The sequence below is a fragment of the Bos javanicus genome, chromosome 11, assembly GCF_032452875.1.
Source record: "Bos javanicus breed banteng chromosome 11, ARS-OSU_banteng_1.0, whole genome shotgun sequence".
In the NCBI taxonomy this organism is placed as follows: domain Eukaryota; kingdom Metazoa; phylum Chordata; class Mammalia; order Artiodactyla; family Bovidae; genus Bos; species Bos javanicus.
This window is the reverse complement of record NC_083878.1, coordinates 28,681,972-28,708,888: the sequence shown is the minus strand read 5'-3', so window position 1 is coordinate 28,708,888 and position 26,917 is coordinate 28,681,972. Positions and strand designations below refer to the sequence as shown.

Sequence of the window (26,917 nt, the reverse complement as noted above, 5' to 3'; positions counted from 1 at the left end):
TCAGCTGTGAGCAGAAACCAAGAACACACCTGCCCTTCTTTCCCCTCAAGGTCAACGAGAGGAAGCCGCTCCACGGGGCACCAGCCAAATCCATGCATGCACCCAGGGTGCAAGAGCGCCTTCTCTGCCCCACACTGCAGGTGAGGGGAACCTGCAGGCAGCGTGGAGAATGCCTGTTCTCGGCAGCCCCTGGTAGCAGACCCACCATCAACACTCTGCTTGTGAATAAAGGCAGTTTAAAACAAAACAAAACAGATATCCTGATTGTTTCAAGTCATTGGTCAGACCCGCCACCTTTAGGGCCACAGAAGGTTTGGGACCCAGAGCAAAGGCATAAACAAGCCTCCCAGGCTCCCAGTGGGGGCTGAGGCAGTACTGGGCCCCCAGCCACCTCCACACACAGCCTCTTCAAAGCCTGTGAGTCCTCTGCACTTGGCCTCCCAGCTGCCCAGCTAGGCTACCTGCATATGACTTCTTTCCTCTCCCAGAATTTTCTAAATGTTCATTTAACATTTGCTTTTCTCTATAAAAACACTGGAGAATGGACCCTGCATCCCAAGATGGTTTTCTTCCCCAGTCTAGAATGCTCTGACTGTTCCCATTAAAAAGGTATCAACAAGTCCCTTCAAATGAAAGTTTGCTAATGTTAGGATTTCTGATAGTTTTCTGAATTGCCCACTTACTTTCATTCCTGGGGAATTCATTCTTTTGAATCCCAGCTCAGAAACCCCCAAATCATACAGAACTAAGATGAGACATGCCAGCAGGATTAGGAAATCTGGGTTTTGGTTTCTTCATCTGCAAAATGGGGTACTGATAATAATTAACAGTAATGAAAAGGCAGAGGAACCAGAGATGAAACTGCCAACATCCACTGGATCATGGAAAAAGCAAGAGAGTTCCAGAAAATCTGTTTCTGCTTTATTGACTATGCCAAAGCCTTTGACTATGTGGATCACAATAAACTGTGGAAAATTCTGAAAGAGATGGGCATACCAGACCACCTGACCTGCCTCTTGAGAAACCTGTATGCAGGTCAGGTAGCAAGAGTCAGAACTGGACATGGAACAACAGACTAGTTCCAAATAGGAAAAGGAGTACGTCAAGGCTGTATCTTGTCACCCTGCTTATTTAATTTATATGCAGAGTACATCATGAGAAACGCTGGGCTGGAGGAAGCACAAGCTGGAATCAAGATTGCCAGGAGAAATATCAACAACCTCAGATATGCAGATGACACCACCCTTATGGCAGAAAGTGAAGAGGAACTCAAAAGCCTCTTGATGAAAGTGAAAGTGGAGAGTGAAAAAGTTGGCTTAAAGCTCAACATTCAGAAAACGAAGATCATGGCATCCAGTCCCATCACTTCACAGCATATAGATGGGGAAACAGTGGAAACAGTGGCTGACTTTATTTTTCTGGGCTTCAAAATCACTGCAGATGGTGACTGCAGCCATGAAATTAAAAGACGCTTACTCCTTGGAAGGAAAGTTATGACCAACCTAGATAGCATATTCAAAAGCAGAGACATTACTTTGGCAACAAAGGTCCGTCTAGTCAAGGCTATGGTTTTTCCAGTGGTCATGTATGGATGTGAGAGTTGAACTATAAAGAATGCTGAGCACCGAAGAATTGATGCTTTTGAACTGTGGTGTTGGAGAAGACTCTTGAGAGTCCCTTGGACTGCAAGGAGATCCAACCAGTCCATCCTAAAGGAGAACAGTTGTGGGTGTTCATTGGAAGGACTAATGTTGAGGCTGAAACTCCATTACTTTGGCCACCTGATGCGAAGAGCCGACTCATTGGAAAAGACCCTGATGCTGGGAAAGATTGAGGGCAGGAGGAGAAGGGGACAACAGAGGATGAGATGGTTGGATGGCATCACTGATTCAATGGACATGGGTTTGGGTGGACTCCAGGAGTTGGTGATAGACAGGGAGGCCTGGCGTGCTACATGTTAGTAACTGTGGGGCAGAGGGGCTTAGAAATACTGAGTGATTTGCTGAAAGGCCCCCTCAGTGGAACTAGTACAGGACTGTAGTCCAAACTGAAGACCCCTAATCTGAGTTTTTTTTTGGTTTGGTTTGTACTTTTTAAAAAAATCAACTTTGTGTGCTAAATTGCTTCAGTTGTGTTTGATTCTTTGCGACCCTATGGACCGTAGCCTGCCAGACTCCTCTGTCCATGGGGTTCTCTAGACAAGAATACTGGAGTGGGTTGCCATGCCCTCCTCCAGGGGAATCTACATGACCCAGGGACCGAACCTGAGTCTCTTATGTCTTCTGCATTCACAGGCAGGTTTTTTACCACTTGTGCCATTACCACCAATAGAAAATGCACCCATTTTAAGCATACATGTTTTGATGAATGTACAGACCCTTGTAACAGTCACTACAATCAAAGAACTTTCCTTTATCCAACCTCCCAAATTTCTTATAGCTCTTAACAGTCAATCCCCATTGCTCCACCCCAGTCCCAGGCAACCACCGATCTGTTTTCTGTTAACGATATATTGAAATCATCTTCTCTCCATTTGCATGGAAGTGGAATCATACAAGAGCACGTGCTCTTTTGCATCTGCCTTCTTTTTACGTAGCGTGTTTCCCAGAACCCTCATGTTGTTGTAGATGTTTCTGGCTTGCCCCCTTTAATTGCTGAGTAATGTTCCACTGTACAGAGATACCATTATTTATCCATTCACCTTTCAGTGGATGTTTGTTTTCAGTTTTTGGTTATGATGAATAAAGGTGCTATAAACATTTATGTACAAATCTTTGTATGGACATACAGTGTAGGTGTAGCGTAGGGGTGCGGTGGGCAGGTCTTATGGTACGGACACCTTTCCTTTATTAGATACTGCCAAGTTATTTTCCAAAGTGGTTATATCGGCCTTGTCTAATCTTTTAAATAAAATCCTGTGCTGTAGGGAAGACAGATATCATTTTTTTTTTTTTTTAACATGAGGAAACTAAGGCCAGAGGGATTGTGACCTGCTTTACATCACGCAGGACAATAGTCTGGGCTATGAGACAGCCTTGTGGCCCGCAGCATGGTGCCCTCCTCCTACATTCCCCTGGGCGGCACTTCAGTGGGAAGACTGAATTGGTGGTTGCTGCTGTCCTAAATCATCAGGGACCCCTTGGCCAAAGAAATAACTCTGTCTCCCCTCATCTCCCTTGATCTGCCCCACTGAGGCTCCCCTGCTCTAGCGACATGATTCTTGCACAATTTCAAGTGCCTGGAGTGAACTTATTTATTAACTTATTAACTTGTTCTTAATGCAGACAAGATTCAGGGCTCTTATTCTCTTTGATTAAACAGTGCAGTGAGCGAAGGTTTTTAACTGCATTTCTAGCGACTGCAGGCGAGGGCCTGCTCTGTCAGTAGCACGTAATTACACCAGCTTTCTAATCATCTGCTCGTTAATGCCAGCCTGGGTGAGGGGCCTGCTACTTGGTAGATAGGCTTTTTATGGCCTTAATCTAGTTTTCCTAAGAGCACATACTGTCCTCACACAACAAAGAAAAACCAGCCCCCCTCCCCCAAACCCTTACCCTCCAAGGGTAACAAATGTATAAACTACTAATCCATTTGCAAATGATGGCTTTCAATTATCTAAATCTGGTTTGAGGCCTGAACTTCCCCAGCAATTTCAATGGTAAACCTTCACAGGCTAAGATACACATACATGCCTAAATTCGGGATGCTGGTGTGTAACCCTGGACCAGCCTCAAGCCTGGGCCCCCAACTATTCCATAGTATGAGCATGGGTCTGTGGTGCAACTTTATCTGCATAACTCAATGAGAGAGAGAGAGAGAGAGAGAAAGAGACAGAGAGAGTCGGACAAACACAGAGAAACCGATTGAGATAGATGGAAAGATTGAAAGAAAGGAAAAGAACTGTCTGGCACATGGAACTCTACTCAGTTATGTGGCAGCCTGGATGGGAGGGGAGTTTGTGGGGAGAATGGATACATGTATATGTATGGCTGAGTCTCTTTGCTGTCCACCTGAAACTATCACAACATTATTAATTGGCTATACGCCAATATAAAATAAAGAGTATTAAAAAAAGACAGGGGGAAAGAGAGACAGAAATAGTTTCTTCTGTTTAGCTGGCATTAACCCCATTTCCAGGCAACCCATGCAGATTTCCTTTTGTGGGTTCAGGCTGACTGGGTAGAGGCCTCCAAACTCAGAGCTGCTTTGCTTGGCTCCATCAGGGAAAGAAGGGAACCTGTGATTTATATTTGGTCTGTGAATTATCTTTAAGTGTGCCTATTGCTTAAAAACACAAAGTCAATAAAAAGTACCATATTGCCCTTGGATTCAGCAGAAAACTAAATTAGTATGACAATATTTCACCCCAGATCTTTTTTAAGGATCAAAGATTTTCTAAGAGAAGGTAAAAAACCCTTTCATAGGCCTACTGAGAAGTCATCGTTTTTGTTCTTTTTGACAGTAGCTTCCTCCCCCTTCCCACCCCAGAAGATTCAGTCCAATGCTGTCCTGTAAGAACTCTCAGAAACATTTGCTAGTGTCCCTACTTTGATGATGCACCCTTGGCTGAGAAGGAAGGTTAGGCTTTTCCCCAGTTTTACATCTAAAGGAGGGAACCAGAAAGCCAGGCACTGGGGAATCAGTGGGAATCCCAGTCCCAGTATCAGGACGACTTAGGGAGCTGGAACTGCTATGGATCAGAAAAGCATGGGGAATCCCAGAGAGGAGGCTGGTGCCACATCCCACAGCTTCAAAGCTGGGGCAGGTTAGGGCTGGGTCACGTCCATGACACATCCACCTCCCACCCCCATCCCTGTGTCCCTGAATGTGGAATCTGGATTTTGGATTTTTTTTTTTTTTTGCCAGAGACCACAGTGAGAAACATCTTTGAGATATCATTAGGGGCCCTGCTGCACTGTCAGATTGAACCCTAAAGCCATGAGGATGAAGCACAGAAACCAATTAGAGAAGATCTTACTGCTTGAGAGAAGAGTAACTGTGCTTCTGTACAGTTTATGGGCTGCTGATCTGTTAGCTGCTCTGAACCTCAGCTGTCCTAACCTTGGGATAGATGGATGGATTTAGGAACAGTGGGGAAATAGCTGTATTTCCATTTTCTTCATTGCTACTTCAAGCCACTCTAATCCCTGGAGTCCAAGACCAGCAGGACCATTGGGAATCTTCTCAGACTAACCCATTTTAAGTCCTTCTGTAATCCTCTCAGCACCTCCATCTGCACTGGGGGCACTTTTTTGAAGCATTCTTTCCAGAATATAGTTTTTGCCCTTGAGTTTATCATTCACTTAGTGCCTATACAGTACCAAACACTACGCTAGATACTGAGGCTGAAGGTACCGGCCAGCTGGCTCCCAGAGAACACATAGCCCTCCTTCTCCCTCAGATATGAGATCCTTTAGGGTAGGGATCAATCCTATAAATTTCTATTTCCCCTAGTAGGCCAAGTGAGGAGGGTATGGCAACCCACTCCAGTATTCTTTCTTGGAGAATCCCCATGGACAGAGGAGCCTGGCAGGCTACAGTCCATAGCGTCACAAAGAGTTGACATGACTGAGCGACTAAGCACAGCACAGCACAGCACAGGCCAAGTACAGGGTTATAAACCCATAGTCTTGCATGTTGATGGGCTGTATGGATTCAAGAAAATTGTCTTAGATCATTTGCAAATGAGAAGACTTAATTGGGATTAAAGTCAACTGAAATGCAGTAGAACGGCTCTGTCTAATATGGTATCCATAAGCCAAGTGTGGCTACTTAAAGTTGATTAAAACTATAATTTAAAAATTCAGTTCTTCAGTTGCATTACACATATTTCAAATACAGCAAAGGTCACCCATGACTCTGCAGAGGAAGAACATTTCCACTCCAAAAAGTTCTTCTGGACAACCCTGCTCTAGAATCCTTTCATAATTCAGGGTTTTTTTTTGTAAGCTACAAGGCACAATTTCCACATGCCATTATTGGGTTGCCTGGACATTCTCATCCAACTGAGTTCTCTTGATTCAGCAAGCAAGCTCTTAAAACCATGGCCTATCTCAACTAATCTAGTAAGCTGGTACTGTACAAGCTCCACCTCTGTTTAGCCCAATGTTCCCCCATCCTTCAAGGTTCAACTAAAGTGCCCTGTCCTCTCTTTTCCTGAACTGTCCCAGCCCTCTTCCTCTCTGAATGGTGTACTTGCATCTAAAGCATATTACCCAAGTTGATCACGCTCTATGGGGCTGTTCCATAAGTTTTTGCAATCTGTTAACTGCAGAAATGTGCCCAGTGGAGGTGGTAAGGGGGGAATGAGATTCAGCCCACCCTCCATTCTCTAGGCTATATGCCTTGGGGTGTTGCTGTGTCCCCTTATCCTATTTGCATCAACATGCCATATAGGCTGGTGGCAATTCTGGTTTTCTAACTTTCCTGAGGACATGAGTCTTGTATGCCGCACAAGACGGTGGGCCCTGTGACGAAAGTGATTGGATTTTCTTCCTTCTCACCAGTCACATTTCACTCAAGGCCAGATTCCACAGATGTATGGGGGTACTCCTGGAACTTACAGTTCTGGTGGCTTTTGGTCATGTTCTCTGAGTCCAGTGCATGGTAGAACTCATAGGCTGAGCGGCCAAGCAGCTCTTCAGGGTGGTAACCAACCAGTTCTGTGATTCTAAATTGAAAAAAAAAAAAAAGCAAGGTGGGGAGATCATATGAATATGAACGGGGTGCAAGGACCTATATCCAGAATGTAAGTCAAATGCACACATTCAAGGAAACACATTCCAAACTTCCTGGTCATACCATTCATCCAAACAAACAAAAGTATGGTGATCAACTTGCAACTATGGGTCTACTGAAGCTCACTCTTCCTGCCTTTCCTGAATTGTGTTTGGAGAGGAAGGAAAAACACCTATCTAAGGGTTCCCTAACTCTCACCCCCAGACAAGCACACATGCATATTCTCCAGTGACCACTGGAAGGGGCTCTCATCAGCCCCCTAACTCCTAGTTTTTGTAGACAAGTAAGCAGAGATGCAGAGACAGCAGACAATTTACTTGATGTCTACACAAGTGTCTGGGCACAGAGCAAGAATAAAAATGGGAACCTCCTGATTATTCAAGCTTATTCTAGTAGAAGTCATTATAAATGAAAAGTGAAAATTACGTGATCCTGAGTTAGAAAAGCCCAGAGGTGGCCTTTCCATGTGTGTTAACCACGGGGCAAGAGGAACCCGGGCAGCAGAGGCTGGTCTGTGCTCAAGTCTTCACCCCTCAGGTCCTGCCTGGTGACCTGATACCTCTTAGACATCAGGTGTGCCATTATGGGTTCTCCAATTTGTCCCTCCCCACCTCAAGGAAAGGGGGGAGGGCATAAGGTGCCGAGAGGAACAAATACGAAATCATAGCTCTAGAAACGTGCCCCTTCATTAACACTCTGATAAATAGGCAGCTCTGAAATGACAGGGCTTGGCTGGGCGCTGTACAGTGTCTGCTTTTGATGGGAAGAGGGCAGAGAAAAGGCAGACGTGGAGAATCATGAAGAATCAGGTACCCTTCTAAGAACCCTCTGCTCCGCACAGGAATCATTAAAATAAACAAAGCCCTACCCAAGAACCACCAGATAAGCTGCTTCCCCACGTCATACCTAAACATATTTCTCATAATCTCTGTTCTCTTACGTTTTTTCTAATGGGCTTGCTGTCTTGTTTACTTAGCCTATCACGAGCTAGAAGCGATGCTATCTCCTCATCATTACAAGCTCTGTTTTGGAACACATGGCTTCTGGGGCCTGGCCCGGTCACCTGTCCACGCTGGAGATGAAAGCAGAAGCTGTAACTCCTTGGTCTCCTGTCTCTACTCCTCTCCCTCTCTCCATGTGGGTTTTGTATAGGTCAGACTAAATCATCCTAGAATATTATTTCTGTTCTGTCACTCCTCTCTATAATAAGCATCTCCAGCTTACCTATCACCAGCCACATCCAGAGGAAATAAACTCTGCCTAACTTCTAAGTTCCCCCAGAGTCTTATCTCCACCTTCCAAGCAGTTTAATTCGCAGCTGATCGGCAGCATGCCATATCTCCTGCCCTGGTATATCCCTTTCCTCCCAGTTTCCATTGCTGGCAAAGCTAGGCTTGCTGCAGAGCCTCAGGGTCTTCTTTCTCTGAGCCCTGCTGATGACAGGGCCAGTTCAAGACTGCATCTTGTTCACCGAGCTGTCTCCAAGTCCCCCTTCTTAGGCCTAATCAGCGAACACAGTGTCACAAGGAATTATGTATTCTTCCTTCCACATCCTAGGTTGCCAACCCTGAATTCAGGAACCACATTCTCCTTTGGCCTCCGCGACAAGTGCTCAGTAAATGCCAGAGTAGCCGACCAATGGACTGATTTTCTTTGGGGGCCTAAGGTACAATCAGAGCCCTGTCTAACTCAGCACTGTTAAGGATCCCAAGCACTAACAATCCATTTTTCTTCCTAGAACACAATCACCTATCTTAGTGCATGACAGTGCACACACACAGCCTTCAGTGCAGCCCTCATGGTATTCAGTCCATCCTTCCTCCATTCCCTAAGGTGTGTCTGATGTTGAAGTGGGCAGAGAAGAGGCAAATTCTCTGCCTAAGTGAGACCTGGGGGTGAAAGGCTTTGTCAAACAATGGGCAACAGACCAGAGCTGAGATGCTTAGGTCTCAGCTGATTTAGGCCAGCAGAGATTTCTCTGGTGAGATTTCAGCAGTTCACTTGCACCAGCCAACTGGTTTCAGATGGGGAGGACCTGTCCCCTCACTTGGCCCTGAGCAGAGAGATCTTTGATTTCATCACCAACAGACATGTTCCTCAGCGGCTCAACCCTGGGACTGCCAATGGCACTTTAGCCGGAGTGGAGATTCAGGGAGAACGAGGAGATGGTTGAACAGAGCTGGTGCTTCCTTTCTTCCACCCAAGTAGCTTTTCCGATGGGTTCCATGTCTTTTAGGCGTAGCCTGGGAGTCAGAATCACACCAGTAGGCTGTGCTGACAGTGGGTTGGCTGTTTACAGGCTCACCAGTTTGCCACAGAAACTACTTCCGTGCGTGCACTAGTTGTAGATTTCCTAGAGACCCTCAAAAATGAGGCTGTTCTGGGAAAGTCTGATTCTCCTCCGTAAAGAGACTACACTTTCTTTCAAGATTAGAATCTTTAAAATGCTCAAAGTAAATGTTTATTATAATCAACCCCAAATAAAATATTTTCTGATCTAATTAGTATACTATCCATTCAGAGGACACAATGGCATGTTTTGGAAGTGGACAAACAAGGGCTCAGCTTCAGGATTGCCAGCTCTCTTCCCAGTAGCAGCCTTCATTTATCTTGTCAACTAAAATAAATATTTAACGTCTCCTTCTTCATGCCTTTAAACAGACGACTATAAAAACTGGGAAATACACATACCCCAAACACAATTGAAGAACATTCGAGTGGTTGAACTTCACAAAACCAGGAAACCCCAACTCAAAGCTAATGGTCGTTGCCCTCCTTCGGCAGGCACGCCGACGCCAGCGGGGAGGCTAACGAACCCGGTTTGTTTATAGGGTCGGCCTCCGCGGCACACAAGGGCCCTCCCTGCTCATTTCCCTCTGTCCCAGGGAAGTCTCCAGAGCTGGGCTGTGATAACATTTCATCTGCTCTCTTCACCAGAGGCAGGGGAACTATTTTTTTTTTTCTCTCTCTAATTAAAGGTCCCTGACTCTCTGGAGGGGGGGAGAAAGTCATTTTGGGGTCACCCCATAAATTTCAAAAGTCAATTCAGTATGGTTGTTCTGTTTGTAGAGAAGAGGGACATGTAAAGGGGCTTAATTCACCAGACTTCAGAAGTAAAAAAGCACAGAGGTTCCTTTTTAATAATAAAGTAGAAATAGAACCGGATTGAGGATGAGGCCAGGAGAGGGACACAGACATTGACAGGCAGCCACAGGAGAGGCAGGAGGAAGAGAGAAAAAAAGAAACTAGAAAATGGAGAGGGAAAGAAAGGCAGTTAAAACCTGAAGTTAGTGTCGCCCCAAGTTAATATGTGGGTCAGAAGGCTGGGCTCTCTGGATTTCAGAGTCGGGTTTGCCTCACAGCATAAAATGACAGTTACTGGTCATTCATTGCTCTCTACCCTTCACGCTGCGAGGCCCTTTCCACGTGGACCAGCCGCGGCTGAGTGCTAGGAAGACATGGACTCTCCCGCGGCAGCAGGGTCAGGGCCGTGTGGCCTTGTAGGCAGAAGAAAGTCAGTGCGGGCCTGAGCCGGCTCGGCCGCCCACGAGTAACGGGGCAGCGAGCTCCCTGCTTCGCTCCCTGCTTCATACGCTGCGCCTGGAGTCAAACAAGGTCTGGCTACAGTTGTTACTCATTCCGTACACGGGCACAGAATTTGCTCAGTAAATTAATCATGTAAACAAGATGGTTAGAAGAGTATTTAAACTATTTGAGAGGATGAAAGTTTTAAGTACTTCATAACCACCTATTTGTTTTTGAAAGAATGCCTTTGCTAATAAAACCATCCTTCTATTCAGGCCTGCTTTCTTTCCTTCCCTCCTCTGGCCACGGCCTCTCCAAAGTAACACTGGGCTCACCTCATTTTGGTTTCTGTATGTGCTTTTTTTTTTTTTAGCTTTGAAACTGCATTTCCTTAATAATAACCAGACTATTCACCACCACAGATTTCAATGGCGTTTGTTTTAATGTATTTCAATCCAGATCTTCTTTGCTTTAAACAACACTTTTGCCTTGTGTTTCCCTCCAATAGGACATGGTTAAGTGCATATCCAGCTGGCTCTGCAGTTAATAGATAATTAATTTGCATCCTGTCAGTGTTATGTGTTACTGGTGGGGTGAATATATACATAGTGTGCATAGGGGGGTAGCCTGGTTCAACCCTGGACTGACTCTAAGTGCCACCAAATGCCGAAACCGCCTTACATTACCTTGAAACCCACAAGCAGGAAGGGGAAAGTTGCCTTGGATTGTAGCAAGAGAGAGGCAAATCATGCAGATGAATAACTTTTGAATTGTGAGGTCTATCACACTTGAAATCAATTCCAAAGAGCTGCTTCTTCCAAGGAATATTTTGAACAGATTAGACAGGATGATATACAAGCATTTCTCATAAACACGCTCAGTCTTTCTTAGGACTGATTTCAGAACGTTGTTTGGAAGAGACGCAGATGCACAAGAACATTTCAAGTGTCTTCTAAACTCCGGGACTTAAAAAACACATTATATATACTCTGCTACATAAGATCAGTAGAGAAAGGCTAATATGAAACTAAAAATATGTAACATATTAAGCTAAAAGATCACTTTGCATTTAAAGATGCTACCTATCCTCTAAAAAAAAAGAAGTAAAATAATTTGTTAAATGTATTTCAGTATGCAATTAAAGTATATAATCTTTTACTATTAATTTGCCCAAAGTCAGTCTATTTTCTTCTTGGGCATTAATACTATCACTTTTCAGGTGTTTTTATGTGTGTTTTGCATCTCATGGTTCTCTATAATTTTACTGACAGTCTCCTAAAGATTCTCAACTATCCCTTACTTTTATCATTACCATTCCCAACTTCATCGTAGAAAAAGTTATTCATAAATCTGACCCACAGAATTTGAAATGTAGGCATCTGCATTCACTAAACTGTAACTTCTGATATTATTACATCCTATGTTGCCCTGATTCAGTGACAAAAAGGGGTTGCCTTCAGATTCTTTATTTTTAAAAATTACATGACCCTCTTTGTTAATCTGAAAATTTTACTGTTATGATAACTCCGCCCCACTCATACTTCTCTTATGCACATAATTTTCTTTTATAATTTATTTCTAAGATACAAAAAGACTCATAAAACACACAAAGTCACAGCTGGATTTTGTGTATTACAGATTTGCCCTGCTCTCCCTGATGACTTGGCTTCTTTCTGTTATTTTCTTTTTCCACTAGATGGCGCCTCCACGTGAATTTAAGAACGACCCCATCTTGAAGTTAAATTACTTGGGAACAACTTTTGTCTTCCTTTTGGGTGAATGGTTCATTAAGTTGCTCATGTCTCCAACTCCAGACCCTTGGAGATCAAGAATCATCTCTTTCCTTCTTTGATAGAATCAGTCTATGGCACTGAGTTAGATACATGGTAGATGTTCAATAAATAACACTTCATTAATTGGCTGCTCATTTTAGGAAACTATATGAATTGTGAATGGAGACAAATTCATTACACTGATAATCAGGATATTCTTCTTTAAACTTTCTGCTCAGTTTTACTGCCTCCATTGAGAGCAATTGATTGTATATACAAATAAATGTGACTGACATAAACTGTTATAGAATTCTCTTCTAACAATATTTGCTGTTTCAGATAATACAGGACTTGAGTATGGTCTTGACTCTCTATTAAGAGGAGCAGGATGAATGCATTTTGAACCATCTGCATTCCTTTATTCAATTTCAGATCTTTCAGGACAAGTTGCTTCTGGTTCAACTGATTTTGGAAACCTGAGAGTTAAGTAAGATTACTCTTTTTTCTATTTTACTTCTCACCTCCCTGCTTCCTGTCTTCTCCCTTCTCTTTTTCTCCATGATCCTCTTTTTTTCATTTGTTTGATTATGTCTGTGGTCTCAATACAACTAAGAAAAAGTACCAAACAACCTCAGAAGTGATTCTGTGGGTTCTAATTGCCTTACATTTTCACCAGATTCTTTCTAACTTTCCCAATGGAAAAAGAATCCCTTTGTGGGAAATCACAGCCCCTCATGTGTGCCAGATGTCATTAAACCTAGTGAATTCCCTGATTAAAATGAATTGGTCCCCCTACTATGATACGTTATGTGCTGGATTTTGAAGCACTGATCTTGGAAGAGTAGTTTGTGTGTGTGTGTGTGTGTGTGTGTGTGTGTGTCTGTGTCTGTGTCTGTGCGCGCACGTGTGTGCATACCTGTGAGATAGCAAACATGAATGTGTGTATACCTTTCCCCATCCCAATACAAAAAGTAAAAACAAGATAAGCTACCCAAACGAAAAAATCCTAGTCCTCATCAAAGCAATTGAGAAGTAACACATAGGTGTTAAGGACTTAAAACAGTCACTTTATAAACTGTCTAAGCCATGTCTGTGCCCTTGTGAACTAATCTCCTAATCCATTAAACACAACTTCTGTGTGGCACAGCCTTCTGTGTCTTTAAACGGCTCTGCATCCATCTCTCCAGCACCATTGAATTCAGAGTTTGGGCCATGTAATTAGGTTTTTGAAAGACAAGATTTTGCTGAAAGTGCACTATATCCAGCAAACCTTACAAGTAATATCCCCCTCCACACTCTGAGTCACAAAGCCCTAAATCACAGGTTCCTTCAAGTCAGGATCAACTCTGCCTACCAGACCTGAAGCAAACTAAGAAGTCAGTGCAGGGTCCCTCTCCTTTCTGGGAGGAGGGTCTTCCACACTCTTAGCCCCCCAATTCCTCATGTTATTTCCCCTTCTTCCTTTCATCCAAAGGATTAGATGCTTTCAGGAAATGATCTGAAAATTCATTCAAAACATGGTAAAGAGTGAGGAATAACTTCAAATTACTCTTTCCAGAGGAATTTTCCCTTCACTTTAACAAGGAGCAAAGTCTTAACACTTAAAAATTTCTTCTTTCCTGTTATCTAGGGATAAGAAGTTATTTTCTAGGACAGTAGGGTTTTCCCAGTGCTTCTGGGGTCACATTAGGGCTGTGCACATTACAAAACTGTATCTTCTGCCCAGAATGGTCCTTTGAATACAAAGACTGCATCTGATAAATAACCTCACACAGCATGGATTTCTTGGGTGCCTGCCTTTGCAATAGTCTTTCTCTCTAATTATCCTCATATCACAATAATGACAACATGAATAACCATAATAACTGCTGGCTGTGACAAAGTGCCAGGACATAGTCTTCATATGGGATATTTTCTCCCTATGAGGTTAGAGCACTTCTTTCTACATCTTGAACCACCCATTACATGCAACAGCCTTGAATACAGCACTATGGTGGTCAGAAGGGGACAGGAATGACTCAAGGGCATTTTCACCAGAGTTCTTAAATCTGCCCTGGAGTCCAGTTCTAAGGAGTGGTAGCAGCAAACACCAGGTGAGTCCAGGATCAGGGGAGACAGACTCAGCAGAGCTTGGAAAGCAGAGCCCCATCCATGAAGAAACCTGCACCCCTGGGACACCCAGCAGAGGAGAGAAAGGTGGGGGGGCCTGGGGGTTGCTGAACAGGAGCTCCCTCCTGGGTTCTGTGGCTTCCTGCTGGTAGGCTCTCCTTCCAGGCCCCCAGCCTCTACATATCTCCAGAAGTGGTTTCGGCCCCTTGAGTTTAACAGGGAGACAAGCTTCAGGGGAGGACAAGGACAGGGAGCAAGATGCCAGCAGGAACAAAAAGCCTCTCATCAGTTAGGGGGTTTGTGCTTTTCAAAGCACTTCCATGGCCATCACTCATCTTACAGTGATTCTGTGATACAGGTGGGGTAAGTGTGGATTTTAGAGAAGGGGAAGCCGCGATCTCAGGGTTTCTGGAGAAAGCTAGAAGGTGAGAGTGGAATGGCTGGAGCAGCAAAGAGTTTCCCCAAGAACTATGACTCTGGACAAACGTGGTGACTATGGACACTGCTGAAAGCTGGAGTCAGGTGGGGAGATTCCCAAGGGCACATCCCATCATGCACTAGATGGCGGGCAGCAGTGGCATCTCCTTGAGCCGGGCCTGCCTGGCCCAGCCCAGCCCCTGGCCTGTCCCTCCCTCCCTGATGGCAGCCATTGCCCATGGCATCCTTGCTTCTTCCACCTCCTGATCCACCCATGCTTCCAATGTCTGGGCACAGAGGGGAGGGCAGAGGCCAGGCAGTGGGGAGGAGTCAAAGCTGTTCTTCCTGCCCCTCCCATGACAACTCAAACCTTTTCCCTACCTGTTTCGATCCTCACCTCGAGGTAAAACTAGAATGACATGGATTATATATGTGGCCTTGGGTACTCTTTCAACTACTTTAATAAAGAAATAATTTAGGGTGGGGATCACAGCTAACACTGAACACTTCCTATTGGACTGGAACTTAGGCCATCTCACTGCATTAAGGTTCTTAACCACTACACTCTCCGGTAAGACAATTTTCCAACTGGGCCTGGCTTCAGGGATTGGAGTTTGGCTTAGTTCCCATCATCAAAAAGTCTTCCAACCGGGGATGGACATTGGCTGGAATGGAGGTGGCATAGGAGGAGCAGAGGAGGCTGAGGAAAGAGCTCACTAATGGAAGAGAACACACAGGAGTCACGTGCCTGCAGGGCAGCTTCCAGGCTCCCAGCGGGCCTCGGCCCTGGGTGTGCTGATGGAGACCTCTAGACCCTCTTTTCCCGGCGAGCGGAGTGGAGAGAGGCTTGGAGATCTAGAACAGCTCTGGGGTGACAATGGGGTCCAGTATGACCCTTGGCAGCACTGGTGGGATGAAACTGTGACCTGCCCCCAACAATACAACGTGTCTGCTGCAGACCTGCCCCTGACCACAGGCACAACCACACGCGCATGCGCACACACACTCCCCGCCAGGCCCCACCTGTCGTCGCAGTAGGTGAACTTCATGTCCATACTGTGGCGGCTCAGGAAGGTCTTGCTGTCCAGTGGAATGTCCATGTGGGATGGGTGCTGGATCGGCTCACACATGATGATGAGGCAGGACAGCAGCGGCTCCTTGCAGCCGCAGAGACTGCTGTGAGGGGGGCAGTTGTTGTAGACCTTCACCTGGCCCGTGCAGTGCAAGACCTGGAGACCAGCCGCGGAGGGTCAGACATGGGGCCGGGGGAGGGGTGGGGGGGCACCCCGGGACTCCAGACCCAGGCCTGACGCCCTACCTTCCAGGTGGCTGACTTGAGGTTGACCGTGCGGCCTCGGTTGGTGACCGTGCACTTCATCCTCATGAAGAAGTCCCTCTCTGTGGACATGTCTTTGCTTTTCTTCCCAAAACCAGAGCCTGGATGGAGAAGGGTAGTGGAGCCAGCTGAAGTTAGTTCTGTTTGTAGTCAGAAGTGGGGAAGTTTTTCAGGGCTGTGTGTGTGTGTGTGTCCGTGTGTGTGGTCTGTGTGTGTGTCTGTGTGTGATCCGAGGAACTGCCCTGAGTGCTCTGTGCTGTCTGGCTGTGGATCAAGGCTCCCTCATCTCCAGCCTGTCTCCCCTGCAGGGTGAGCTCCTGAAGGGTCGGGGCTATTCCACTGTTTTATTTCCCGCTGCACCTCACACTGCAGAGTGGTCAGGTGATGAGTGACCATCGGCCATGATCTCAGCAAACCTCTCCCCTGGGTGGGCCCCATAGAAGGAATTCCAAAAGGACCATCCAAGCAAGATCACAATCGCTCCAAGGGGATTAGCCTCTCAGATGGGAAATTTCCCTTAGATGCTCCTGTCTTTCCCCCATTCCTGTCCCTCCAGTGCCCTACTGTTAACCCACAGTGGCTGTGTTCAGGATCCCACACCATGCGCTCCCTTCCCAAAGTGACACAGGTCAAGGCTCATGGAACACTGCTGGTCCAAGTCTCCTGTAGTGAGCAAGTTCACCTTGAGGATTAACTCAGTATGGATCATATCCCTTCTCGGCCAGGATTAAATAAATCACCAAGACAAACAAGATTGCTTCCTTCCTTATGGTCCCCAAATAACCTGCCCACTCAGAACTTCTCCCACTGGAAAAAAAAAAAAAAGTGATGAATGCAGTAAACCCCAGAGGTGTCCCCCTGTCCATGTCTAAATTCTGCCATTCGGGACCTTCCAAGGTACACTCCTGCCCTGCTGCCCAGCATCTCAGAACAACCCAGAGCCTTGTTTCTAATAGTCACACCCTCTCTCTGGGCATAGCCTCAGGACTGAAACCCCCAGGGGTCAGTGACTTGAGTGACACAGCCCCAAATCACTGTGTCAAATGAATTGTGGCACTTTTTAATCTGTCATAAACATCAAAAGAGAGCCCACTAAGTAACAGGCCAGATAGTGAATTTTTTTCTTTTTCTTATGAGAGGGTATTCCTCCCCATCACAATCACAGAATCATCTCTCCCATACTCAATGATGTCTTGCACAATTCTAGCTTCCATAGGTGGCGTTTGCACGTCATGAGACGTTCTTGTATCCTGGGGTCCAGACGCACCACCAGGACCAGCTCAGGTGCTGTGCAGCAGTGGGCGGGAGGGACCCATCTGTGGCTGTGGCATGGGTTATGGCTGTGGCCTCCTAACGTGTTAACATCGGGATTTTCCCCATCCTGTCATTTGCTTAATCTCTCTCCACACAGCTCCAATCAGATTACCCCATCTCTGCTCAAAAACTTCCAACAGCCCCCTCTGTCTACAGGATGAAGTTCAAGGCTCAATTGCCGGCCTTCAAAGCTTTCCACAAGCAGCCTCACAGCCTTATCTGCCTCTGGGTGCTCACACTAACCCTTTGCTTATAGATCACGAGTCCACTCAGGTCGGCACCTTCAAAGCCTTTGCTGATTCACTGATTTTGATCCCAAGTCCTCAACACAGGGACCGAGAGACCCAACATTCTACGCAGATCAACAGAGTAGCGTCATGCTGAGTCACAGCCCTGGAGAGCGAAAGGTCCTGGACTTTGCCTGGCCCAACACTGTCACTTTGAAGAGAAAGATTCCCAGGAACAGAGCGATGAAGGGACTTGGTTCAAGTTGTATGATCAGACTGAGGCAAGGTCAGAGGTTGAACTGAGACCAAGAACCCAAGGGTTTCCAGGGTAGAGAAGAAATAAGAGACTTTGGGGTTTTCTCAGGCTTCCAGTGCCTGTTTTAGGAAGGGATTCAGAAGGCCTGGCAGCCTTTTTCTCACAGAACTAAACAAGACTTTCTCAGCAACACAGAGAAGACAGTGCGCAGCCCTGAGAGCTCCCCTGCCTGCGCCTGACCAGAGCCAGGTGGCCTTCAGGAGGGAGAGCAGAGGGGCTGCAGGAGGAGGGGGTGGTGGGGCTCGGGGGAGGAGGCGGGAATCCTGCATTCTGCAGGCTCAGGTGGTAACGAGGCTAGAAGTAGGCTAATGAAATGTATGCTTTTTCAGCATGTGTGACAACAAGAGCAGAACCTTGTAGGCTTCATACGGCCACCTTGCCTCTGTCATTCAGGTTGGATAGTACACGCTCCATGTCAGTGACAGGTGAGAGCTGTAGAAAGGGATGTTAGACTCGGTACAATCTGTGCAGGGCAGAGACTGACTCTCAGGTTCAGAAGGGACCTTGAAAGCCATTGAGTTCCCTTTTTCTTAAAGCTTCAGTCCACTTGACAATATGCCCATTAGAGCTTTTGCGCGACTGTCCCCAGTTACAAGAGATGAAGCAGCCAGCTCCGACTGTCCCTGAAAAGTGCTTTCTGCTTGTATGGGCCCTTCCATCCACTGGCACCTGCTGGAGCCCCCGCAGGTAGAGTGCGGTGCACACCACCTTTCAGACTTTCTCCATCAAAGCCACCTGTTCCATTTTTTATCACCCGGGGACCAGACTCCTTCCTTGGCTCCGGTGGTAGCTAGTCTCTAAAGGTGGCCCCAGTGAGCCACGTCTCACAGCATTCAGGGCCTGGTACAGCCCCTCCCACAGTGAACGGGCCAGGTCTGTAACTCACTGTAACCCAAGAGTGGCGCTGTACCAGTTCCAGGACTAAGCCTTCAGAGGGCCTGGCAGCTTCTACTTTTGCACTTTTGGGGAGTCCTGAGCTCCCCACAAGGGAGCTAAGAATATAAGTATAAGAAGTCTGGCTACCCTGGAGAGACCATGTGGAGAGGAAGAGGCTCCGATACCTTATGGAGTGAGAGAGAGCTCCAGCCTCTAGCTATGCCACAAGGTCCCAGAGGTGTGGGTAAGCCCCCGACATCACATGGAGCATAAGAACCACCCATAGAACCCACCGAATCATGAGAGACAATAAAAGGACTGTTTAACCCACTATGCTTGGGCAGTCTGTTACACAACCACCACACGGACAGCTGCAACAGTACCCATGAACATTTTGGCACAGACAAGCTTATTGGTTAGGATGGTGTCATTCGGAAAAGATGCTGGACACTCAGGTGATGAAACCTCCTGGAGATGGTGTCCTAACCCACAGGAATGCCCTAGGAGTGTGATCTCAGGCACCACAAGAGCCAGCAAAAGATAATTCTGAGTACGAGGTCCTTCCAGGGCCCTTGATCTCATCTCCGAAGTCCTGCTGGATTTTCTATGGGTGTCTGTTTTTTCTGGATCATGATGGCCATGATCTATCCATCCTACATTAGTACACAAAGGGGAGGCAGGTCCCTTCCCCACGTGGTGTTAAGAAGAAAAAAAACACACCGAAGAACACCTTACCATTTTTGAGGCTCAAGTTCTCACGGATCTCCTCATGGTCACAGGGATGAGTGAAGTCAAAGATACTGTGTCCTGTTAACTCTACCTGTTTCAAAAAACAAGGCTGGGATCATTATTCCTGACACTAAAGAAGTCTCCAAGAGGAGGCTGAGTCCCCTTTCAGGTTTGGAGAGAGGGAGGAGGCTGAGTCAGACCTTCTCATATTCCACTCGGCAGATCCATAGACACACAGGTGTAATAGAGGTCATGACAGACTTGGCTGACAAGGGTGGGCCTGCAATCCAGCTGGCAGAGCTGTCTGCCAGGATGGCCACTGGCAATGCTAGCCCAGTGCCAGGGGCTCTACGTTATTTCTAAGGTTTGAGGCTTGAGATCAGAGAGGAGGAGGGTGGGTGCATACAGGGAAAGGTCAGGAGGGAGGTGATCAGAATCTTCCACTAATTTCTACCCCCAAATGGAAACATTTTCCCTTTCTGAAGGAGCCCGAGGAGGGTGTCACCTGTGTGAGTCCCATGAACTTGCTGATGTTCTCCGACAGAAAGATCATGTCACCATCTTGGGTCACCACGGCAATGAAACCCTCCAAGGCTTTCAGATACAAGTTGTCCATCTGCTGGTCAGCGTCGGCTTCAGATTCATTTTCAGAGCAAACTGGAAAGACAGGGGATGGGGTTGAACAGTTTGCATCAATGTGGGGTTAAAGATGTGACTGGTGTGCATGGGTGTCTTCCAGGGATAGCTCAAAGACATCAGATGGATTTTTCTGGAAACACATACTGCCAACCACCTAAGTGTCTGTCACATGCCCAAGGAGCAGGCATCTGATGAGCACCACTGCACGGAGGACACCCTGCTGGGGGCTTCACAGGCAGTACAGTTGCGGCACTTTACTTGTGGGTCACCGATGTCAAGGCAGTTACAGGAGTCGTCGGGACAGTCATTTTCCCTAATGGATGTTGAGCAATGACAGCATATCAGCCTATCACTGAGAATGCTATGTAATCTTCAAAACCCCTGTGGGGTAGGTCCTACTGTTTTTTGTCTTATCTTACAGATGAGGCCCAGAGAGATTAAGTCATTTGCCCAAGGTTATAAAGGTTGTGGACTCAGGCAGATGAATCCAGAAGGCACACTCCTAACCATTCATCGGTTTTGGAGCCAAATAACCACTGACTCTCTTCCTCCTATTAGGTTTTGGCTCTGACTGACATAACAAAGAGTAAGTGAAAACCTCGTGAATATCAGTTTCCTCGTCAGCCAAATGGAGATAATAATGCCCACTTCTTGTAAGGGTTAGGTAAGTATGGAGAATGCCTAAAACATGCCGACTAGCATGAATTCTCTCCCTCTCTGGCTCCTTCTACAACACTGTCAGTGTCTTCAAATTGCTCAGAACCTGAATGGGGGCTGGGTGGTACACTAAGCCACAAATCTAAGTAAAAAATTCAGGGTGACAGAGGTGGGTGCCTAAGAGGAATATAGACAGTCAGTGCTGAAGGGTTCACAGGAAGAGGGGGTCACTTTGAAGTGGTCAGAGACAACTGTTGAAAGAAAGGCATTTGAAGAGACTCATGAAGAGCAAGTATCTCACTCTGTTAAATGAAAGTAGGGCTTTCTGGGCCTACTGGCTTGGGCAGACACTGGAAAGCATGGAGGAGGCAGAGCCTGGAAGGAACTCTCTGGGGATGAGAACAGGTCCACCCGGCAGAAGAAGGAGGGTCTGTGCCCCAGGCTCATCGACTGGGTTCATGAGTCCAGCGGCCTGGAGGAGCGGCATCTCAGACCATTGCTTTGGGGAGATTCGTCCGGCAATGGCACGCGCGGTGATTTGGAGACAGTGAGGATCAGAGGTGTGAAGCCACAGGAGGAGGCTGCTGTGTTAGTGGCAGGCTGTGGAGGTGGTTGCTAGGGGCAACCGAGGAAGGCATCCACTCCCCAACTACTCTGGGGGGCCCTGGCCTATCAAGTAGACCTCTGCTGTCTGCAAAATGTAGCCTCAACTCTGGCCCCAGCGAATAAAGCTCTCAGGCCCCAGACCCTTGGTTGTTACTGCTCAGACCACAGACTTTAGTTCAGCCCTGGTTCTCCTAGCTCATTATTTAACTCCAAACATACATTTACTTATAAAAACTACAAACATCAAGCCAAGTATGCTTACCTTAATTTACAGAACGAGAGGATCATAGAATAATTTGTCACTTACGAAAGTTAATATTCACTTAACTAAAAAAGAAGTCATTCAAACAGACTATTGGAGGGAATATAAAATGCAACTGAATTTATGGGCCACTTGGCAAGAGACATGTGGATGCTGTGCAATAAAGTTCAAGGGCCTTCCTGCAAGGGCACTGGATTTATTTGGTTCTCTTTTCCCTTCAGCCACTAAATTTAAGCTCTGGGCCATACACTGTTATTCCTCCAGAAGAACAAATCCAAATTAGGAGATGTTCCTACCAAGGGGCTTCAGTGGCATCCCTGGGGACCAGCCACCTTCAGGACACAGCATCAGTGAATGTGCCGGGGTCACTGATGCTGTCCAGGGACAGGCCACCCTTCAGAGCCAACAGCTGGGCCATACAGAGTGTTATCCTAGTGACTTCCCTCTGTTTTGCTAAAATGGTAGAACAAAATGAGGGAAATTCTTTCCTCTTCATACCCTGATTCAGGCAGCTAGCCTATGGGATGGGAGACTGGGAATGGCCTTTTTGCCATACACATGCCCATACCTGATCCCTGCTTAGGGTCCCTGCCAACCAACTGGTTAGCCGAACTGATGATAATGAAGCAAAGTTCTAGGTGTGGGTGGTGCCGTGGCCAATGTTCACACTCCTGGTTAACACTTAAATTTAAACAGGGGCTTCAGAAGAGACCACGACTTTACCTAGTGCTGTCAAAATGGAGCAAGCACCAGGACCATTGGAGGACTTGCTAAAACAAGGATTTCTGAGACCAGAGCAAAGTGAAAATGTGGGATCTCTCACTGAAACATCAAACCATGCCCAGGGCCCTTCTAATGGTGGAAGTTCCCATGGGACCGCAGAGTCACAGAGTCATAGAGCCAGCCCTGGATGGGCCCTGTGCCCAGCGTTCCTGATCCAGTAGGTCTCAGGTTGGGGGCAGGGCTTCCCAGGTGGCTCAGTGGTAAAGAATCCCCCTGCCAATGCAGGAGACACAGGTTCAGTCCTTGAGTTGGGAAGATCCCCTGAAGGAGGAAATGGCAACCCATTTTAGTATTCTTGCCTGGGATATCCCATGGACAGAGGAGTCCTGTGGGCTACAGTCAATGGGGTCACAGAGTCAGACACGACTGAGCGAGCATGCACGCATGCAGGTTGGGGGCTGAGAATCTGCTTTTCTAACAAATTCTCATATGATGTGAATGCTGGTGACCACAGGTGGAGACCATCACTGCCTTAACTTAAAGTCCTATAAGACACCCTAATGCTGGGAAACAGAGAAGGCAATGGCACCCCACTCTAGTACTCTTGCCTGGAAAATCTCATGGATGGAGAAGCCTGGTCCATGGGGTCGCTAAGAGTCAGACACGACTGACCGACTTCACTTTCACTTTTCACTTTGGAGAAGTAAATGGCATTGGAGAAGTAAATGGCAACCCACTCCAGTGTTCTTGCCTGGAGAAACCCAGGGATGGGGGAGCCTGGTGGGCTGCCATCTATGGGATCACAGAGAGTCGGACACGACTGAAGTGGCTTAGCAATGCTGGGAAAATCAACATGTTTTGGCAAGTGGTGACCTATTTGGGGGACATAAGGAGAGATTTTCAGCACTGTTAAAAATCACACCAGACAGGTGAGCGCCTTCTCCAGACAGCAGAGGCCAGTCCTGTGATTCCTGGCCTAGTGAGAAGATTTTTCTTCTCTTCAATTTCTTTGATCTCAGTGGCAACACTGACTTCAAAATCTGGAGTCATCCCAAGACAACCTGATTTGGGTTAGCTAGGCCCAGAGGAAATTGTTCTGCTTAAAGTTTCCTGTTTTTAACAGTTCCAGCACAGCCAAACTGGTTTCCATCCGTGCCCAGTACACTTGCTTCCAGGAGGTGGTGAAATTGGCTGCAACAGCTGGCCAGCTGGACTCCAGGAGGGAGGGAGAGGGGCACACAGAGCCCACGAATGGAAACAGAGCATCTTGGGACTAAAGTCACAATGGCTGGGGGACCAGGAAGCCAGCAGGCCAGCCCCGCGGGGACCTGGAAACAACGGGGCCTCTTTCCTCTGTGGAACCATTTGCTCCCGCAGCACCTGCCTATCCTCCTGGGGACTTCGGACGGAACCTGGCCAGCTTGCTGTCAGCTTGGAGCTGAAGGTTGAAGCTGCGGGGCCGGAGGGAGCACTTTACCCGAGGGGCTGGGGCCCCAGGCACATCACCTGGCTGAAGATGACCCTGCCTTTCCCCTTTTCCTCTCTCGTGGGAGCATCAGGCCTCCTGAGGGGATCACTAATCTCTGACTCAGTGCTGGGCACACAGACAATTCACTCGCCCACAATGCAGCTATCACACTCCTGCCACATGTCTGCCCTATGCTGGGCACGAAGTCAGGCCATCTGTCAGCAAGTGTCACTTACTGGGTGCTCAGCCCTGTCCTCGGGAAAGTCAGGTGTAACAGCATCCTTTCCCCAGAGGAAATCTACAGACCAGTGGGGAAGAGACAGATAAGCCGCCGTAAAGTTGCACAACAATCCGGAAGAAACCCTGCATGCCCAATGAAGACGAGCACACAGTAGGTGCTTGATAAACCCTCAGTGGACTCTTTAAATAGCCCTGGGCTCCGGGTCTCAGTTACTTGCTTCCCAGGACCCTTCAGGGTCTGACCCCCAAGAAGAGGAGCGGGTCATGCAGATCAGAGGCACTCTGCAGAGACTCAGTACGCTGCACCCGAGAGCACAACAAGATTCTTTCAAGCTAAAAATAGCCCCGGTAAACAGGCTTTGATGACTCCCCACAGCCAGGATATGCGCGGGCTGAGGTTTCGGAGCACTTTTTCCGGAGCACCGCGCATTTCCTTCAGGCAGCACCGCCTGGGTGGGGTTGGACCTGGGGCGGGGGGTTGGGGGGCAGCAGGAGCTGGGCATCTGGGGTGAGCAGGCAGTGGTGGGGCAGACGCTCCTGACCGGGCCCCTGGGGCCAGGCAGGCCATCACAGGTGCTGCTGCGAAGGTTGCCAAGGTTATTTTCCCTTTGTTCCTACTCTGAGAAGTTCCAAGTGTTCTGACTGGTCCCCAAACCACTCTGATGTGATCCTCCTGGGGCATATGTGCTTGGCGGGCAGTCACTCCTTAGTTATTATCGAAGGGGCTTCCCTTTTACACTGATTCTTCTCCTCGGGCTCTCCTGGGCCCAGAGACCCATGACACCACTGGGCCCTGGATGTGCTGACTGCAAAAGCAGCCCAGTCAAGCCATGAGGAAACTATTTTTGAATGGCTTACCTGGCCATCAGCCCTACCTGTAAACGCCACCATCACCAGGTAGTAGGCTGGGGTTACCCTCGCATCTTTGGTAGAGGGCACTGTGTTTTATCTGACCTGTGGGCCTCCCAAAGGGCCTTGAAAGTCCACCATTAGAAATACATTTCTCTGTCCCGTACATGACTTACTGTCCTGTCTTACCTCTCTATATGACCCCTCATAACATACGGCACAGGGCTGGGCAGCAAAGACCTGCTGACGGACCAGACTTATCAACTTTAAGCTAAGGGAATGATCTGAACAAAGTATCTCTAGAAGAGACTGTACACTAGGGGCTCTCAGCGATCAAGATCCTGGCATGAATCAACCATTCAGCTCTTCTCCAACAGGACAGAAAGAGGCCTTGGTTTGGAGGGTGGGTGGGATAGGGGGTGAGACAGAAAGAAAGTAGGGATGAAAGCCTGGGAAAAGAAGTCTGAAAGAGGGGCAAAAGAAGGCACCAGAAACCGTAGCTGCCTCCCCAATTTTACCTCTGCTCTCACTTTTTCCTGCACGAGAAGGTCATGGTAAAAAGCTAAAATCACTTGTCCTACATTTTAATGCCTTTCCCTTGGTAGTCTAAAGAGGAGGAAATCATCATCTCTTATTAAGAGTGATGTCTTCACTAAGCAACTGTCAATGAATTAATCATAAACCTGACATTTGTCTTAGAAATCTTACTTCACATTGATCTCTAGCTCTTGTGTTAAATGAATTTGATTTTTTCCTCACGAGTTTGTGTGGGGGGAGTCAAAAATCAATTTCATAGTGAAAAGCCAGTTTTGCATATTTACTGCTGTTGAAGGCCCTTCAAATGCAGGAGTGACCCTCATTTGGGTACAGTTTGTGGGGCTCCTCTTGAAAGAGGATTTAAGACAATCAAGTGGTATTTCCACTGATGTTCCCGTCAGAATGTGTTCTGTTCTCAGCCCAGCGTGGAAGCTAATATCATAAAGCTATTGTTTCAGTTTGCTTCCTGTGATACAAATCTCAATCGGCCGCCGAGACTCCCAGCCTGAATTTCTCAGCGCTGAGGTTTCCTCTCCAACATTCCCACACAGAACAGCCTACTGTGAAAATCAAAGGGAAACGTGTTACTAAGTAAAGAAGAAACTTCTCTAAAGCAAAACCTGGTCTTTTTTAGCCTTTTGAACTCTGAGGTATGCAACCAGCTATTTCCTATCATAAAGGGAGCCAACATCGACGCTCACCTTTGTTAGAAATGCTTCCATCATGGATCTGTGGTTTATTTTGACTTAGGAAGGCTTGGCAACTCTGCATTTTGCTAGAAATTGCTAGAAGGTAGTAAAAGGACAGTAAGGGTTTACACTGGGTTTTCATTCACATCATTTCCCCCAAAAAACCTATACTTATAAATCTATTTACTTGATCATAGTTGGTTTTATCGCTAGGCTATAACTTATCGAGAGCCTAATACATGGCAGCAAGAGGATAAGGATTTTAACAACCAACATCCTTGGACGGCACTGCAAGTGAGTACTGGCAGCCGCTTTGTGCAGCGGAGAAAGTGAGCTGGAGGGTGGTAAGGAGGTTTTCACAAGGCTGCAGAGAAGGAAGGCAGCCTGACTGAGGTTCTAGGGCAGGTCTAACTGCCCACAAATCCTGTACATCTTTTCGTTGCGCTGCATGTTTTAAACAAGCAAAATATGATTAAGATTGTCTCGCATACAATTTCTAAAAACAACGTCAATAACTGGTCTAAAGAGTGTGTGGCAGCAACATGGAAGAGGGGCAGAGAGAGCCATCCATCACCTCCTCCCTCAGGTGATGCATGTTTCATGAGAACTGCTCCTTCAAGGACACCCAGATCAGATGACCGAATGTGGACACTTTTTATCCTTTTCTGTCATTTCTTTCCTCCGGACCGAGAGGACCAGAGCCAACACGCTGAGTGCTCCAGTGGGCCCGGGGAAAAGGCCAGCCAGAGGGCAGGCACTTTGTGTCCACAACTTGCAACAGGCCCTGGGCAGGGATATGTGAGGTCTTGCTGTGGCCACTCTGGTCCCATCTCCCCAGGTGTGTCTGGCCCACAGGGGGCTCTCGCCAGCACATTTGCAGGCAGACAT

The 26,917-nt window shown here is 47.2% G+C and overlaps 1 protein-coding gene across 1 annotated transcript in view; it reads right to left on the bottom strand.

The window, feature by feature from the left end:
* Positions 1–26,917, bottom strand: part of EPAS1 (endothelial PAS domain protein 1) — a 92,255-nt gene that overhangs the window by 10,915 nt on the left and 54,423 nt on the right. The window contains exons 3-7 of the mRNA XM_061432252.1: positions 19,865–20,016; positions 19,366–19,450; positions 15,880–15,998; positions 15,585–15,790; positions 6,564–6,670 (exon numbers count right to left, since the gene is read on the bottom strand). Coding sequence (XP_061288236.1) covers positions 6,564–6,670; positions 15,585–15,790; positions 15,880–15,998; positions 19,366–19,450; positions 19,865–20,016 — 669 coding nt within the window. The remainder of the gene's footprint in view (positions 1–6,563; positions 6,671–15,584; positions 15,791–15,879; positions 15,999–19,365; positions 19,451–19,864; positions 20,017–26,917) is intronic.